Source organism: Podarcis liolepis (genome assembly GCF_965112155.1).
Source record: "Podarcis liolepis genome assembly, chromosome: 5".
In the NCBI taxonomy this organism is placed as follows: domain Eukaryota; kingdom Metazoa; phylum Chordata; class Lepidosauria; order Squamata; family Lacertidae; genus Podarcis; species Podarcis liolepis.
The window spans coordinates 28,463,433-28,481,511 of NC_139556.1; the positions used below are offsets into that span (position 1 = coordinate 28,463,433).

Genomic DNA, 18,079 nt, shown 5'->3' on the forward strand with positions numbered 1-18,079 from the left:
AGGCACTGCTACAAAGTCACCTTTATTTCAGTGAAATCTAAGTTGAGACATGACTATCTTTCCCCACTGGTTTAAGTAGGATCAATATGCTATGTACAGGGACGTGGATGGAGCTGTGGGTTAAACCACAGAGCCTAGGACTTGCTGATCAGAAGGTCGGTGGTTCGAATCCCCGACGGGGTGAGCTCCCGTTGCTCGGTCCCTGTTCCTGCCAACCTAGCAGTTCGAAAGCACGTCAAAGTGCAAGTAGATAAATAGGGACCGCTCCGGCGGGAAGGTAAACAGCATTTCCGTGTGCTGCTCTGGTTCGCCAGAAGTGGCTTAGTCATGCTGGCCACATGACCTGGAAGCTGTCTGTGGACAAACGCCGGCTCCCTCGGCCTATAGAGCAAGATGAGCGCGCAACCCCAGAGTCGGTCACGACTGGACCTAATGGTCAGGGGTCCCTTTACCTATATGCTATGTATTATTATTTTTTTGTATTTTACTTTTGTTGTAAGTTGCTTTCAGACTTCTTCGACTGGGGAAAGCAATGAATAAATTAAGTCTGGATTCAACTCCATAGGCTGGATCCACTGTGCTAGCAGAAGCCAATACAAAGTCTCCTGCTAGCGCAATGGGGCTCCCCGCCCCCTTCTTGTCCCATATCTGCTCTGAAGGGTGGGGAAGAGAGCGGAAAGCACTCCCTTTGGCAAGCAGAAATGCTTGTGCTTCTCATCTTAGCACAACGTATCCCCCCATGAGTCTATCCTTATTTGTACAACACCTTCATACAAGTTCCTTACTCACCTGTAAAACAGGGAAACTGTGCAATTCAGTGGTAACGTATATGCTGTTTGCATATATATGTGTTCAATCTGCAGCTTCTCTGGGAACTGGGAAAGAGCAACTTGGTTGGAGAACATACAGTGGGGTGGGGTAGAAGAAGCTGGCCCCGAAGTTTGCAATTTACAACAGTCTTATATTGGATTGCAGAAGGATTTATGAAGATTTTACTGGGTTGGCATCTATTCAAAGTGAGGAGAAACCCTCCCATCCCCGCAGTATTCAGCCCTCTCTCCCCATGTCTTTTCTTCCCATAGCTATGAATTATAAATGCAACCAGCTGGAAATATGAGGCCTATGAATGATATACATTAATAAACATTCTGTTTCTAATTACAAACATACTTTACCTGGGTTATCAATCACTCTCTGTTTCCCTCCTCCCGCCACAAGAATGACAGTTTCTTTCAGCTGAAGAGTTGTGGCTGAGCTAATTTGCTGCTGCTCACTGTCAAATAGATTGTGAGTGGGGGGAGAAAAATCAGAATACAGTTAAGTGTTTAATTTGTGATCCTCCCAACAGTGAGAACAGGAGACGTGAGGGGTAGACTGCAGCAACCGCATTTGTCAAGGACCCAATCATTGCACAAAGAAACTGTTTTTAACGCAGGCAGGAGTTTCACACACCTTTTTAGAATTCACTTTTCCCCCATTAGCTTGCATCACAGTGCCCTCTGCTGCACAACAACCAAAGCAAAGTATTTCTCGTTCTCCCATAACCTTTGATTTAAAACAACAAGTGGGGAAGACAGAAAGAATAGGCCTGCCCACTGGCACTACGAAAGCAGTTATACAATTTCTGGGAGGTGCCGAAACTCATGTGGCGATTTTACCCTGGTCCTTGTCATGCCCAGGTTCTCTGTGTGTGAAACAGAAGCTAGATTGTGCTTCCTCTGGTAACTGTTCAGATTTTCCTCTCAGGGGCTATTCCACACAAATTGCAAAAACTGAGTACAGTGGTACCTCGGGTTACATACGCTTCAGGTTACAGACTCCGCTAACCCAGAAATAGTGCTTCAGGTTAAGAACTATGCTTCAGGATGAGAACAGAAATCGTGCTCCGGTGGTGTGGCGGCAGCAGGAGGCCCCGTTAGCTAAAGTGGTGCTTCAGGTTAAGAACAGTTTCAGGTTAAAAACGGACCTCCGGAATGAATTAGGTACTTAACCTGAGGTACCACTGTAGTAAGATCACCTTGTGAGGACTACCTAGTCAAAAAATGTATGCTATTCATAAGCACCGGCACTGGAGACCATCGCAGTGCTGTGAAGAAGAAAGGCCACATTAACAAAAACAGCATGGTGAAACATCATCCCCTTCTAAATCATCTATTACCTTCTCTTGCCTCACACTCCCTTTTCCACTCTTGATTTGGAGAAAAGCAGGTGCTTCCTGGCTTGAGGCACATCTGACAACAGCATAGCCTGCTCTTTCCTGTTTAAAAAGTAGTAGTACTTGGAGCTCAATTGAACTAAGTTACTTGGCTTGGCCAGAGGGACTAAATACTAGGCGCTTTGATTAAAGACTGGGTGAAGGAGGAACAGCTTCCTCTTGAACTGAGATGGATTGAGTGCCAGGGGGTGATGTCTGGTTTGATTATTTAGTTGGACTCAGGTTGCCATAGTAGATCTTTCCCTTTCTTCCTCTCCTGCAATCAATTTGTAACATTTGAATAAGGGTAACCAATGTGGTGCCTTTCCAGATGCTGTTGTACTACAGTTCCCATTAGCCCCTGCCATTATGTTCAATGGCCATGCATAATGGGAGTTGTACCACGTGGGCTATGGCTGCATTAGAGCTCAGACTTCTTAGGGCTAGCTCAGAAACGGCATGGGCCCACTTGCTTTGTGAAGACACAAGCAGGAAACAGGAAGCAAGCAGCCAAAGCACTTCATATGCCATTGTTTTACTCGGCACTCGGAATGCTGAGTCTTAGACATCTTCCTCAGAGTTCTATTTGTGGAAAGAGAGTTGGTACTTTGCCTCTTGTTTGTTGCACAAATCTCAGCCTTGACTTCAATCCTTACCTCTAGGCGATTTAGAATACAGTAAGCCCGTAACTTATGTACATTTAACCTGTGTGCATTTAGCTTTATTTGCTTGACCTTTTTCTTTTTCCTTTACAATTAAAAAGTGGGCAGGTGTCAAGGAAATAGACTTTGGCAATCCCAACTGCCATTGCACCCCATTTGTTTTGACTATATGCGATTTTGGCTTTAGGAGCAATCCACGGAACGTAACCCCCACATAAACTGAGGGCTTACTGCAATCCATTATGGGCTGGGGTAGACCAGTTCCTCTCCTCAAGCTGCCTCTTCCATTGGGTGCAGTGGTTTGATTGCTGGGCCTGGACATGGGAAATTCTGCTTTAAATCCTTTATATGTGTTCAATAGTGGTCCTTGCCCAAGTGACTATCTGCCTAATGTATCTTACAGACGAAGAGTACCAGTTTGGAAGAGGACATCCCATGTAGTACAGTAGACAGGATGCTGGGAGTTAGGACTAGAGAGAGCTGGGTACCTTTGAACTCGCTCACATTGGCCAGTCACTTTATGAAGGTGTTAAGAGGATTCAGCAGAGAAAACACCACATCATTGGAAATCGTATGGCCTACAAATGTGGTAAGGGTGGATACAAAAATAAGTGTTTACACAGAGCTAGGTGCTAAAGAAACACATGCTGAAATCACAGTAGGCCTGACATTGTTTTTTATGAAAGACAAGGAGTGAGTGCAGTGCATACTACATTTCAAGAACCTGTAAGTCAAGTCTCATCAAATGACTGTGTTGGCTTCAAAGTGTTTTATATCCAATGAAATCCAAGTTCCCACATGAAATCCTTACTTTCAGAGCAGCAATCTGCAGAAACATTTAGAGACTGCACAAACTGATGCAATATTAAAAAGCAGGAAAGTACATTAGCTGGAATACTTGTCCCCTCCAACTATTAATATTTTACATGTTCAACTATTATATAGACATTTTCTTCTGAGGAGGACAGCGAGATAGCACCAAATAAAAATAAGGATTAATACCGAATGAGCAAAAAGATTGTTTTAAAAAGATTGTTGCACAGTGGTGTACTAGTAAATTTAGAAATAAGAGAGCACATCATGGCAGACCCAAAGCCATTACCCCCAAGGAGTCTTAAAATGTAAGCAGCTGTGCAGTCTTACACACCCAATCCAAAAAGCAACAGGACACGTAGTAATACTCAGTTTATTAAAATTAGCATGACTGAATTCCTATGCATAGCTTGGGAGTAGGTTTGACTGAATGCAGTTGCATTAACTTTTGACTGGACGTGTTCAAAACATTTTTGTAGGACCCATTGTTGTCACTACCCCATTATTTCCATTATTCTGTTCATCTAAAATTACATTGGATTTCAGATGAGCCAACGGATTGTGATTTGTTCAGATTTCTGTTGACATCACTAGGCGGCAGAATGCTCATTTTAAAATTAAGATCTGGGGGGGGGCCCACCAGGTGGCGCGTTGGAAGATGGCCGACAATAACATCTCTCTGACCCATACGAGGTACTAAGGGGCTGCTATGGGAAGTATGCAGTCTTCCTAATCCCCCCAGGATGCGGGGGGAAACTGTCCTGCCAGTGGTGTTCACAATGCACCCCCTGAAACGAGTGACGGGGGTGCCGAACACTTGGCACAGGCCCTCGGTGAAGTCAGATCTTCCTGACGCCAATTCCAATCAGCGCGTGCTGGTTGCTGCAGCTTGGAATTATAACTGGAAACATACGTTTGGAAATGAAGCTGAAAGCACATACATCAAGTAAAGCTCGACTGATAAAGACTGCTGATTAATGGATCTCTGCGACCAGGAGTGACGGACGGATAAGTAAATCTTCTGATGAATTACCATAAGGAGACTGTATGTTTGGAACGAAGGGGGGGGTGGAGGAAAAAACTCTTTTTTCTGCATGATGTGACATTAATAACCCTTCACCCCAGATAGAAACAAGATTGTCGCATTTCTATGAATCACAGGCAGGATTTTAAGAACTATGTGGGATGGAGTATAACAGGAAAGAAGACTAGAGAACGGTGAGAAAAGAGGAAAAATTTTATGACGCAGTTAAAAAATGGAGTCTCGCCATGACAGGTCTGCCGGAGGAAGAAGGACTGGGGGAGGAGAATCAGGATTGTTTGATGAGAAGGAATGCTGGAATGTAAGTTTGACCTGACAGAACCCCCAGACTCATTTGATTTATTCGGTAAGCCTGAGAAAAATAAAGGACAGATCGGAGATTAATTTTGTTTATGGAAGCGTTGTACGGAGGCTGTCCCGGATCGATATGGTTTTTGGAAGAGTACAAAACCCACATAGAATGCCAGCTTTCAACCTGCTTGTGAAAATCATCAGAGATCGCAAAGAAAGGAATTTATGATAACAACAAGAAGAGAAAGGAAGTAATAAAGGACTATCCGGATCAAACTGGACAGAACTGTCTAATTAATGCAGTAAGATAAGTGATGCTGTTTTGGACTCGAGCTGAGCTTGATGTATGGGTACCCCCAACAAAATTAAAAATTTGGCTGTATAATTTGGAATCAATGTGATACGGATAATGTGATGTGATTGGCCTGTTAATAATTTTTTTTTTTTAAAAAGATCCAGAACACTCTGCATCTCCCAGAATCTACCCAAGCAAACCACAAAAATGCAGACAAATGACTGCTAACACACAAAGACGTTCAGAATTATGAATTTTATTCACTAAAGCAACACTGAGGAAAGTCTTTACATACAAGTTTTTAAATCATCTTTACAAGCAAGTTCCAATATACAGTATTTACTTTAATATTTATTTTTAATGAAATACTATGTATTAAGGGTACTTTTGCAACTAGTACCAAATTTTATACTAACACTGCAGTTAATATTAATTTATTGTGGTGCTTTTGACATTTATGTAGGCAGTGAGCAGCTTTACCACAGCACTGATCAAAATATTTTGGAGTTTTCCGAGAGCATGGTTGTAGAAGAGACTGAAACCCGGATCTACGACCATGATTGCGTTTCAGCAGGACAAATTTCACCAGCATTAAGCACACAGGTCCCACTGATTTCAATGAGGGAGAGCCAAGCAGAAACCAAACTCACCTATGGAAATCAACAGGCCTTAAAAGTGCTTAGCTTTGCCTGAATTGTGCCCATGGTGGTCAGAGAATCATTGCAACCAGGTGAAAACAAAGACAAAACGGAAACCCCATTCCAAAACCAATATCCATTTTAATGGTATAAGAAGGCGTGCCTAGCAAAAATGCAGATAGTTATGCAAAAAAAAAGTAATTATGTTTCATCCGCAGACGTATTACTCTACCAGTATATGAAAGGTTTCATGAATGCACATGTATTGACATGCAAGGAACAAAAGAAATCACAAATGCCATTCTATTTACGTATGCCGCATTAGAACAGCAACAAAAAAACCCAGCATTTGAGACCGAGGATTGATTTCTGTGCAGTCAACTTGAACTTCACCATAGCTGGAGTGGGAGTTCATGTTCTATGTTTGTCTGAGAACCACTTGAAAGAATTGATGCTCATTGATTACACAAATGATTCACTCAACTTTGGGGAAGAGGGTGCTTAGTATTGCACATGGTTTCATTAATATATCAAAAATCATATCGAACCGTATAAAACTCAAAGAACAAAGTGGAGTTTTTAAGCCTCTGTTCTGGTGTCTCCAGGGGCCTCTCCTTCAAAAGAAATTGCTCCCAATTTTTTAGCGATAGTATGCAAATGCTAGGTATTAAATAAGTGGATGCTTAGTGAGACAAGCATTTGGGGGACAATACCTTGCAGTAACGCACAATGATACAGTGAACATTTGGAGATAATAATGAACAGGTGGCAGGGAATGGAAGAGGCTGGCGGCATTTGTAAGCTGCATCATCCATGGAAAGCTGCCATTGTTTTAAAAGCCCAAACTCTAATTCCAATGCATAATGAAAAACTATTTCACTAACTCAACCACAGGCATTTAGATTAAATTTAGGCACAACTCCAAGCAACGGAGCTCATAGTTTATAAAGTGCAAAATTAGTTTTGTTTCGCTTTTACAGCTATTGTTAAAAGATAGATATCTTCAATATATATACGTTTTGAGGAGCTGTTTAACACTTTAGGAATTATTGCATAACATAGGAGGATCCAGAAAGGTAGAATGCACATGTTTAAAAACCTAAACAAAATCCAAATTTTTAAATATCTGCATTTAGAATAATCATCTCTATTGGTACTAATGGCATTTCTTCCCCTTAAGTATTAATATTTATTGAAATATATAACCATTAGAGTCCCACTACAGGCCTGGCACTCCAAATAGCACTTTCTCCAAACCACCATGAGCCTTCAGTTTTCCCTCTCATCACCTAAAAGAGCTTTGTCTCACACTCTGAACTTTCTCAACATACTTTGTAACTTTCTTTGATATAGTCATACTTGGGGAAAGATTACATATCCAGTTTAGAGACTGACAAATGGATGATGTTGAAAACTCCTAGCTAAGCTTCCTCTGTCAGATAATTGCCTTTGGCAGTGTGGCAACTCAATTTTTCTAGCGACAGTGGCAAACTCAGCCCACCCCAAAGTTTGCATGTGCTGGCAGCACAATCAATTTAGATTATCCATCTAAACCTTACATGTAATCGATCCACTATCCTCAGCATTGTTTCTAAATTGCCAGACATTTTTTAAAATGGGGCAAGCAATCTTAAAATTATATTTGGAAAATACTTCATTTTCATTAGGTACTATATTTTAGCAATCTAAGAAATAGAACCAAGACCATCTCCAGCGCTAACTTTTCATTAAGTGCTCTGAGGAATACAGTTATTTTAGTAATATTAATTTTAAAAAATAAATAATTTAATTATTTCTAATTTATATCCAAGGAAATCTGTAAAAGTCCAAGCTTTAAAATGTGATGCAAGGTCTTTAATAACTGAAAACAGGTTTTAGAGTAGTTGCCCTGGGCAAGTGATAATTTCTTTCCAGAAGAGCAAATTGTCAGATTGCTCATTATGCATGTTGGTGGGTTGGCAAATTATTTTTTTGTAGCTGGACTGAAATTGACTTAATAAGGGTAGATGTAGAATGATAAGATATAATCAAATTATTCCTAAAACTTCATTTACCAATGACAGCTGGTCTCTTTTCTTCAACAAGATGTCTGAATTTATCTAAAGGGGCAAGAAGATGTATCAATAACTTCTGCTCCAGTTATGTTTGAATATTGGAAAACCATTGAGTACCAGCTGTATATGTCAATATGGGATCATCTATATTTGTTTTTCAAAGAGTATGCTGTAATTACACCTTGACTCCAACCAGAAAGGAACACTTTTGTAACACAAACTGCTGTGCCACTCTAAATGCTAAAATATCTACTGTGAGCATCACATCTACTAAGTAACCATTTAATCAAACTATTTGGACAGATGGAATATAAAAGGAAGCGTTTAGTCTGCCTTAATTAAACAGCATAATGTGAGAATTTGAGTTATAATCCATTTCAAGGTTTGAGAAAACCATTGTACAATTTAAATTTTAGGACCTCGTATTACCCTATCCCTGGTCACAAAAAGGCAACTGACGTTTTAAAAAGTTGTGTTGCTTTAGGAAGTTAGTTGTACTTTAGCCCTTTTAATGCATTACTCATGCAAAAGGGTTATACAGGGGGTGTGGGCCTCATTATGACCCTTCACATATTGAAGGATAACTTCTTGGGAATCATGTAGACCCATGTGCCGCCTTCAAGCAATTTAGAGGGTTGCGAGCCTACAATGATAGGGCTTCCCCATCAGTTATCACCGAAATGTGAGGTGCTGGGAGGCAAACTTCACAACCCTGCAGTTCCCATTGACCAGCTTTGCATCTTGAAAATGTTTCCTGCTGTTGACAATTCTTGGGCAGACGAGAGTATTCCCTAGTTGAGGACAGCAACCACAAACATAGGCTCTTACGGGTTTAAGGTGCATAGATAGAGTTAACCTAAGAGGATATTCTTGGTCAGTCTTATGACTAATGAACCATGTTTATGGAAGCGTCTTCAACATCCCTTCGGAGGGAGGCATATATTCTTGGATTAAAGGAAGCCCAAGCTGCAAATGCTCTGGTTTCATTTATGAAGTATCAATGTTTGAGATAGCATTCAACAAAGGATTCAAACCTACTACTGTAATGTACTCACACCTGCTTCATTTAACAGTACAAGGGGCAGCATTTGAAAAGGCTACCTTCTAACCGTTGTTCTCTGGTTGGCATTCAAGTAAGACTTAGATGCAGTTAACCTACTACATATTTGGTTTTGGGGTGTGTGCAGTGTTTCTCATAAGAGCATTTTATTGCATATTTGCTAATGCAAGTTACAGGTATATCTTTACACTTCATTGCGCCATAAATATTTTAAACTACAACCATCTTCATACAGAGTATCTAAGAGTTTTTTCTCCTTTACCAGTCATTTTCCATCCCTCTTTCAATACCTAGGAACTAGCTACAAATGCAATATTATTAATCTCTGAAAGAGTACCAGTTCTGTTTTTATGACTCCACAAGCTTTCCCAAAGTGTGTCTGTGTATTTTAAAAATATTTCTTTAAAAAACAAGCTTTTATTATGAAAAATAATTTTCAAATCCCTACATTTATGGCAAAGGTTTGTGCAAACATTTCAAGTTGGGTTCATAAGACTTGCAACAGCAACATAAATTAATAAATAATGTTACAATTAAGTTAAATCTTAACATGAAAGCTATGTTGAGAAAATCTACAACACAGGTGTCACGGAGTCATTATTCCCAGGGTCACAGCACATACCCATTTTACAACTATCTGCATGAAAAGGTTTTGGGTGGATTAAAGTTTAAAATTTAACTAATATCCATTTCACCCTGTGAAATTTTGTTTGCCGCTTGTGAACAGTGAAATATAAATTCAAAAAGTAACTACAGCAATTTGGGATCCTCCTGGCATAAAATAAAAACCCCAATTGAACACCAAATATACATCATTTAGACAGTCTTGGGTTCACTGTTGTAATAAATAGGAGCATTTTGCATAGGTCTCTGAGATACAGAGTCAGAATTATGGCTGAGATTGAAGATAAAAAATTAATTTATCACTTATAGTTGATGTCAGAGCCAAACGTGTATCCATAACCACCTAACATTCAGTGGTCCAAACTACTAAGGGTTGGATTTCCAGCAAGCAGCCTGTCCTCCTCAAACAAATGGTGCATTACTCTTAGCAACCAGTAGCCATTTCAAACTTTAGCATTAAGCCAAACAATCTTAAAAGGGGACAAATGGGCAATGCAATCAATGGATAGCACAGAATTATAAATGGCACAAAATCAAGGGAGATTAGACTATAATAGTTAAGTACCAAAAGAACTGAAGCATTCAGTGCATGCATGCTTTTGATGAAGATTCTTGACTGAGACAAGAAAGGGTGAGAGTAAGCAGCTTTACAATACAGGACATTGAGATGTTCATATGCAAGTCATGATTTCAATTATGTCTTTGGTTTAGGGAGGCGGGAATGCCGATTAGGAGCCACACAATCACCAGAATGAATGTTTGAATCTTGATTCTGCATATTTTCTTTTGCTTGTATTAGTTGCCTTGAGTGGTTTGTCTTTGACCAGGTATTCTGAGATTCAGGAGGCATCATGATTTTTGGATTTGTCATTTGCTTGGGCCTAAAGGAAATTGTTGGAGGACGAAGCTTTGAGATTTTCTGGCTCTTATGACTCAGGTCAGACTGACTTGATGCCAGCTGCAGTTGTGTTGGGTGGCTTGGCGGCAGCTGTTCAGGCTCCTTTGAAGCAGAAGAGCCATCTGCAGATGTTGCTGCTGCAACCGTTACTGGAGGAGGCACTAAAGCATTCTGCTTCGGAGTCTTGGTGGCTCTTGAACTCTTTGGCGCTGAAGCCTGGTTTGTCCGTGAGCAATTGTTTTTTAGAACTAATTTGGTCTGCACTTCTTGAGCATTTACTTGGGAAGATGAGTGAGAAGAGGGATGCGAATGTAGTGTATTAAATTTTCTACCAGACAGTTCTTTAGGTTTCTCTCTAACTTTTACATTCTTGGTGGAATGTGCATTCTCCTCTGACTTTCTTACATTTAACTGTGTATTTAAAGTGCTCAGTTCATTTAGGCTATTGGTGAAGGAGCCATCTGCAGCATTTTGAGTTTCATGGCCAGCACTTTTCTTTTGGTCTTCTGTTGGTTCATTGTGGGCCCCGATGAGTGACGTTTTTATTAATTTTCCCTGGGCGAGGTCTGTGAAACTGGGAAGGTGGCTGGAAGGCTGTAGTACTTGAGGCTATAGGAGAGAGAGTTACATGCCAACAATTAGATAAAAATCAGGTAATATAAATTAAAGACACACTGATCTGTTAGGGTAATTTGAAATCCAGCTTTTCCCTCAAAAGTTTACATTTGAAAAACAGGTGAAAAACATTCCAGACATCTGAAACAACAAAAGAATAAAATCCAGCAATCTCAAATAAATTGTGCAACACAGGGGGAAATCTATTAACTCAATTGTAGCAGGAAAAATAGCCAGATCAAACAATAAAAACCCACACACACATACTATTGTAGCAAAAAGAACGTTAATGCCCAAGAAATGGTAAGCAAATTTAATGGCACAAACATGTAAATGAGAAGTTACACCTATAATTTCTTATTAAGTGCTCATATACGCTACAACTATGAATAAAATTCTTAAGGTTTTATTATATAAGGTGGGGAGGGGAAACCTTTTCTTCTGTTGAGGGCTGCTTTACCTTTGAGGTGACCTAAAGGGGCCACAAGTCAACTGTAGGTAAGGCCAAGCTTCTCCCCCGGCTCCCTGACAACTCAATGGGCTGCCAGCAGATGGTCTGAATGTTGTTGTCAAAGGTCTGAACTGAGAGCTTGCAGAATGCTTTTGCAACCAGGCCGTTGACATAAGGAATTTGCTGCCCCCCCTTTTTTTGAAATAACTGCAATGCATTGAATATACTTCTTTCAAGAAACAGATGAATTGAAAGGTTTGATTATAAAGCTAGAGATTAAAAAGAGAGATTTTTAATGAAGTCACTGCATAATACAATTATACAGAATGAACCCTGAGTTTAGGGACATTATACTGCAATTGCCACACCTGAGAAGAGGATGTAAATATACAACAAAGAACTCATATCTAAGTGAAAGAGCATGAGCTTTGTGTACAATAGCCATGTTCATACTGCCTCAATTTAAATGAACACAGGTAGGAAGGTTGGAGAAGATCTTTGCCTGAGACCTCAAAAAACTACCACCTGTCGAAGCAGACAGAACTGGGTGAGATAAAGCCGCCTATTATGTTCACTGCATGTTATGTATAGGTTCATCTCATTTTACCAATGCAATTTTCGGCACTTAAAAAAACCCTACCCTACACAAAGGCTTACATTTAGTTCTGTAAGAAATATCAATGTGCTCCTCCCTCTCCCATAACTTTAGAAAGTGAAAGACCTGGAGACTATAGTTTGGAGTACCCTGGCCCCTCACAAGATCAACACACTGCAAATTAGTGGAACATACTGACTATCCAGTCCCAGGTTTTCTACATATATACCTAGGTTGGAATGTATCAAGAGCTAGTCAAAGACCAGGACCACACACAATTGTAAGCCATTGGCTTATTGCAAATGTGGAAGTTCCTGGAAAAGATATTTCTGCTGCTTTGCTGCTCCCCCTGTCCTGCTGTGCTGCTCTGAGCTTTTTTATGGCTTGGCTTAGTGTGTAATCTGAACCAGGGTTCATAGTTTGTCTCACTCCAGACAAACCATTGAGTCTAGGTTCAGATGAGGAACTAGAGCTAGTCAATGGGTCAGATGCTTACCTCCCTCACCCTTCATGTGGCATTTTCCTTTGCCCACATGGTCTGACATCAAACCATGTGAGCAAAGGCTCAGTGCAAGCTCCACTGATCAGTTGAGTGTCAGTGGTTTCAAAGGCATAGGGCTTTGCAAGTGCTGCTGACCAGTGGTGCCTACAAACCCAATTTCAGCAAAGAGCTGTACCTTTACCTGCCACACACTTCATGCTATAGATGGCATCAGGGGTACGGCATGTAAGCATGGCTTAACCAAAACAGCCTAGTGGGCCAAATGTAGAAGCTCAGTGGGTCTGATTAGGCCTGTGGGGCAGAGATGTCCCCACTGTGGCTTAGTTCACAGGAGAGCAGGAGGACTGGGGGAGTAAAGTGAACCTGATCTCCTATCCAAGGCCTTACTCATTCATGCTAAGCTGTGTTTTAGCTTAGCGTCAACTGCAAACTGAGCCAATGTGAGACGTTAAACCCCAAAATAAAAATGGCATTACAATTATCATTATGTCAACATTGTGGGCAGATACAGCTCTGTATATGTTAGGACTGGGTTGCTAGCCTATTTTTGTTCTCAATAAATTTCTGTATAGCAATCCTAGCTTTGTAGATGTGATATTAGACGACATACCACTGTTGCATGAGTGTAGTCACTTTGTGCAGGGCTGAAGGGAAGACTACAATGTTTTGTGGGAGTGGGAGGGAGAAAGAAGACTACACAGCTTCCCAGAAAGCTAGTTTTAAAAGCAGTTACAAAGTGACCCAAAATAAAGTAATATAATTAGTAACAAGGGGAAAGGGTGTGACTGCAAGATATATGCATGGATAACAGCTTATACCAGAATCAAGCTAGGAGGATTCCCATAGACTACAGAAAGAGGGAGGAAAGCAAAACTCAAGCAGGTAATCAGAATGCAATGTACAAATGCTATACTTTTTTCAGGTCAGCAATCATCCATTGATCAGATTGCAGAAGCACTTTTAGAACATTCTGCTTCCTTCCTAACCCCCTCTGGATGATGATCATCATCAGGGATCTAGGAGGCCACCATGTGTGAGTGAGAAAGAGTGTGCGCACACTTCTACACTGCAGTACATCATCGCAACCATCCAAACCTCAGTAATTTTTTACAAGCTTCACCATCTTATTTTGACTGAAACAAAAGTGAAAATAACTTTTTCTCAACAAGCCAGTATTTATGGTGCAGAGTGAAGCACAAGTCTCCTTATGAGTAGCTCCCCAACTGTACTCTTTTATTGCTTAGGGGAGTTTAAAAAGCAGCTTGGGGACTTGCCTGGAAGGTGCAGGTTGCCTCAAATGGAAACATCCACATATTCTGCATGTGGTTAAGTGCATCTCCCTGGGCCAGAGATGCTTTAAGTGGTCTTCAAACTGCCCAGTCCTGGAGATTCATGACTGGGTGAGCTATAACATTTGTCAACTTTGCTAGGCAGATGTATTTGCAAAGTAATGAAATTCCCTTTTGCTATATGAAAACAACATTGTGTGTGTGTGTATTTCCATACACGCACACGTCCTATAGTCATGGAAACCCCTTCTCCTTTCTTAACTGCACTCTAGGACTGCTCTTGTATTGTAGAAATCTAACTATAGACAGCCATTGCAAAGTCTCATTTACAAAATTAAAGAGTTCTATTGACACAAAGTGTTTTAATATTCTAAGGTTGCAATCCTTGGCACATCTATCTGACAGTAAATACCACTTTACTATAAAACCTACTTCTGAGCAGATATGCACTTGACGGTTCTATTAATGATTTTCTATATGTACCAAGAAATGCAGGAACAAATATTCCAGGGACCTTAAATATTTCTAAACTATCAACATTTCTTAACATTTTATGTTGTAATATTTACTCACTTCTTTATATTTATTCACTTATTGTATTTCCCAGCAGTCCATCATTTCTGACCATATGCCCCAGTAAAAATACTGGCAACTCAAGGAAATGAAAATATATTACTACTAGAAGAAGGCATACAAGTGACAAGTACCGTAATGTGGTGTGAAGAAAATCCACCTGTAAATCCTACCCCTTGCCTAAAATTCTTTCATTTTCTGTCTTTTTGACGTTCTACTTCTTCATATTTATAAATTGTATGCCCACTTTTGCTCTTCTACATTTCCTCCAGCACCTAGAGTTGCTGTCAACATAAGGAATTGCTAAGAAAGCAATTTGAAGATTTGAACATTAAATATGATGTATTAATTTCCTAGTCTCAGGGCAGGTACACACAACAAATACAGTATGTAAACTAGGTGTTTTCCACAACAGTGTTGACAACCTAAGTGTGTATATGTGCCTAAGCAATCTTGACAGAACCCCAACTTCCATGTTTGCATGTCACTCAACTGCTGCAGGAGACTCCAAAGTAACACAGAGGTACATGCAACACTGTGTGTAGGAGGACTTAACATGCCACAGTTTACTATTTTAGGAGATGGAAACGGAGAAAAGAAATGGTTAACAGAAAAGGACATGCAGAAGAGCCAGAAAGGTTGTCCTGGCTTGTAGCTGCCATGACATCTCCAGACTGTCAAAGTGGAGAAGCATGGCAGTGGATGATGAAGACAAAAAGGGATAATTCAGTGCTTTACTATGCAGATCCTTTCTCCATTTCGACCATTACCAAAAGTTACCATCCAATTATGCATTTTTAAAAATCACTAGTTAGTAGTCGTTGCAGTGCATCTTTGCACTAATGCATTAATGTAGTGGGCTGTGCCCTGTGACTTAACAGAAGAGCACTCCAGACCCTAAGGATTCCCCTCATTTGCACAAGCAAAGTATCAACACCTTTCTATGGCCTACTCAAGTTAATAGGCTGCATCCTATATTTTCCTTATTTCTTGTTTCTTATACTGTAATCCAGCGTTCCTCAACTTATAAGGTTAGGCCTCAATTTCTACCAGTTCCATCCAACATAGCCAAAAGTAAGGGATAATGCGAGCTGAGAATCTAACTACATCTGAAAGGCACCACACTGGAGAAGACTGCAATAACCCAATCCCCACTACACTGTGGCACTGCACTGCATTGGTGCATTTCTCCTTATGCTCACAGTTCTTTGAATCAGTTTGCTTTAACAACTGGGGTCACTTTCATAGTAAAAGGTTGCTAAACCTGCCATCTGGCCAAAGTAGAAAATTTAATTTCCCTGCAGGTAAGGCACACAGAAATCTTTTCCCAATTTGTCATATGGAGCCAAGATTAGAGGAACAATGCAGACGGAATAGCTAGAAATTCCACAAAATAGATTTCAAAGACTTCTATGCCAGAAGTTTGAATTAGGACTGAATTGAAATTTATAGCTAAAAAGTTCTGAATCCTTATGTAGTATTAAAAGCCTCTTAAAATGGATAATACCTTATTAGCAAAGCAGAATCAAATCCAGAAACTGGATTTCAATGCCAAATTTAGGATCATTCCACAATATCTAAAAAATCAATGTCAGGCAAAAAAAAAAACCAACGTACACACACCTTATCATAGCGAAATTAAGAAAATATTTCTCTAAAAGATGGAAAGAGTTTGCTCCTAATCTTCATTTTAAAAACGGTCCACATTCTTTTCAGGTATTAACATGGTTTGTCCTGCATAAAACATTTCTCATATTGGCCACTATGGAAAATCTTACATTAAAAATAAGCAGAGATATCATAAGCCTTTTACCCATCCATGCAGTAAAGCCAGGAAGTCTTTAATTAACAAGGGTCTTCAGTTTCTGCCCCCAAATTCTTTCCCCTCTGGGCAAGCCTCCTTCATGGCCTATCCTAATGGAAGGGCCAATGGAGAACATGTCATCATAAAGAGGAATGAAGGGGCTGCCTATGTGGGTACAAGTCTTGTTCATATCTTGGCTCAATCATCCAGGATATGATAATCTGAATATGGCTACTGATATTCCAAATCATGTCTACTTGATATGAGGAATGCGATCAGAAAATTCCTTGTTTTCAATTTGTTGAGCTCAGGTGATCAAAAACATTTGTTTTTATGTACTTTTATTACTGACATTTATACTGAATCCAGAAGGAAATTTGCTAAGTTATTATTGAATGATTTGACCACTTTTAATAACCTTAGTTTAAAGATGCACCTTCTGTCTAAGCAAGAGAAATATGTTTACATATTCAAAATTACAGTATTTTCTATCATCACAATGAATAGGCCATTTATTGAAGCAAATGCTATCAACTGTAGAAATCTGCATAGGCATTAATATGTACTACTAGTTTGTTTTAATTTAGGTCTAGTTTAATTTAAGCCTGAGTTTTCTTTTACTTTCAGTTACGGAAGTATTTCAATAAGCTAACTGGTTAAATAAGTTGACTGGCTGGCTATACATGTATAGTCTGAAGTATATTGAAACCGCATGGCTGAGATGAAATTGGAGAGGGACTTTCACAAACACTTTCACCCACTACAAAAACCAGCCTGCTTTGTAGCACTCATGTAAAAAAAATTGCTGCAGGGGAAGGGGGCAAACACGTTAATTTGTTTTATGGAGCAAATGTCAGAGAAACAGAAGACGTATCTCCATTGCCAGGTTCCCCTCTAAAGCTCTACTTTCACCCTTAAGTTGTTCACCAGCAAACACCTGGTACAGACCTAACTGAAATGTATATGATAGCTACTTGTTTAAACTGTTTTGTGGAGCTTTCCATTAATGTAGCAGATATAAAACTAATGTTGCTTGACAGGAGAAGTTGTGAGTCAGGTCCCAATTTAAATTTCATTTCTACCATGAACTCATTGGGAAGCATTAAGTAATCACACTTCCAACCGTATCCCCATCTCACTTTGTAATATGGATGTAATAACAGCCTCTTACAAGGATGTTATAAGGATTAATGAAAACTCAGATGCAATGCTGTGTGCACTAAGAAAAGCACTATATGTTTATTGTGCTGTAGAATACTTCCAATGCTGTCTAACCAAGGAAGCAGATTATGACAAAGTATTAAACACCAATTGTGCCTTTGGATATTGTCAACATGTATTTTTACAATAAAGATAGGTTCTAGAAATTATCCATTTCCAGATTTCTCTAGATGTTCTAGTATAAAGGATCCACACATACCCTGCCACAATATAGCAGCATCCTGTGAAGGCTGGTTCTACATGAGTTGTCGCAGGGTGCTCAATAGCAGAAAATCAATGAAGAGAATTGCCACATAAGACACACACAGTAAACTGGAAATTACTTCAAATGTTTTGCAATTTTGCATACAACTTAATGCCACTCAGTAAGGTGTAGAAAAATACAGGCATGAAAATGTGATTCTCTTGCTTATAACACAGGTGAGATGAAACATTTAGTTTGATTTCATTAAGAACTA

The 18,079-nt window shown here is 39.8% G+C and overlaps 1 protein-coding gene across 8 annotated transcripts in view; it reads right to left on the bottom strand.

The window, feature by feature from the left end:
* Nucleotides 1-5,537: 5,537 nt before the first annotated feature.
* The window catches only part of CCSER2 (coiled-coil serine rich protein 2), a 53,950-nt gene continuing 41,408 nt past the window's right edge, over nt 5,538-18,079 (bottom strand). For 6 of the 8 annotated variants that reach the window (XM_083502477.1, XM_083502475.1, XM_083502471.1 and 3 more), the window contains one exon: nt 5,538-11,180. In XM_083502477.1, the coding sequence (XP_083358603.1) occupies nt 11,086-11,180 (95 nt within the window). In that variant the 3' untranslated portion in view covers nt 5,538-11,085. Of the gene's footprint in view, nt 11,181-17,820; nt 17,880-18,079 lie in introns of all 8 variants that reach the window. The other 2 variants (XM_083502478.1, XM_083502476.1) reach the window with 2 other exon arrangements.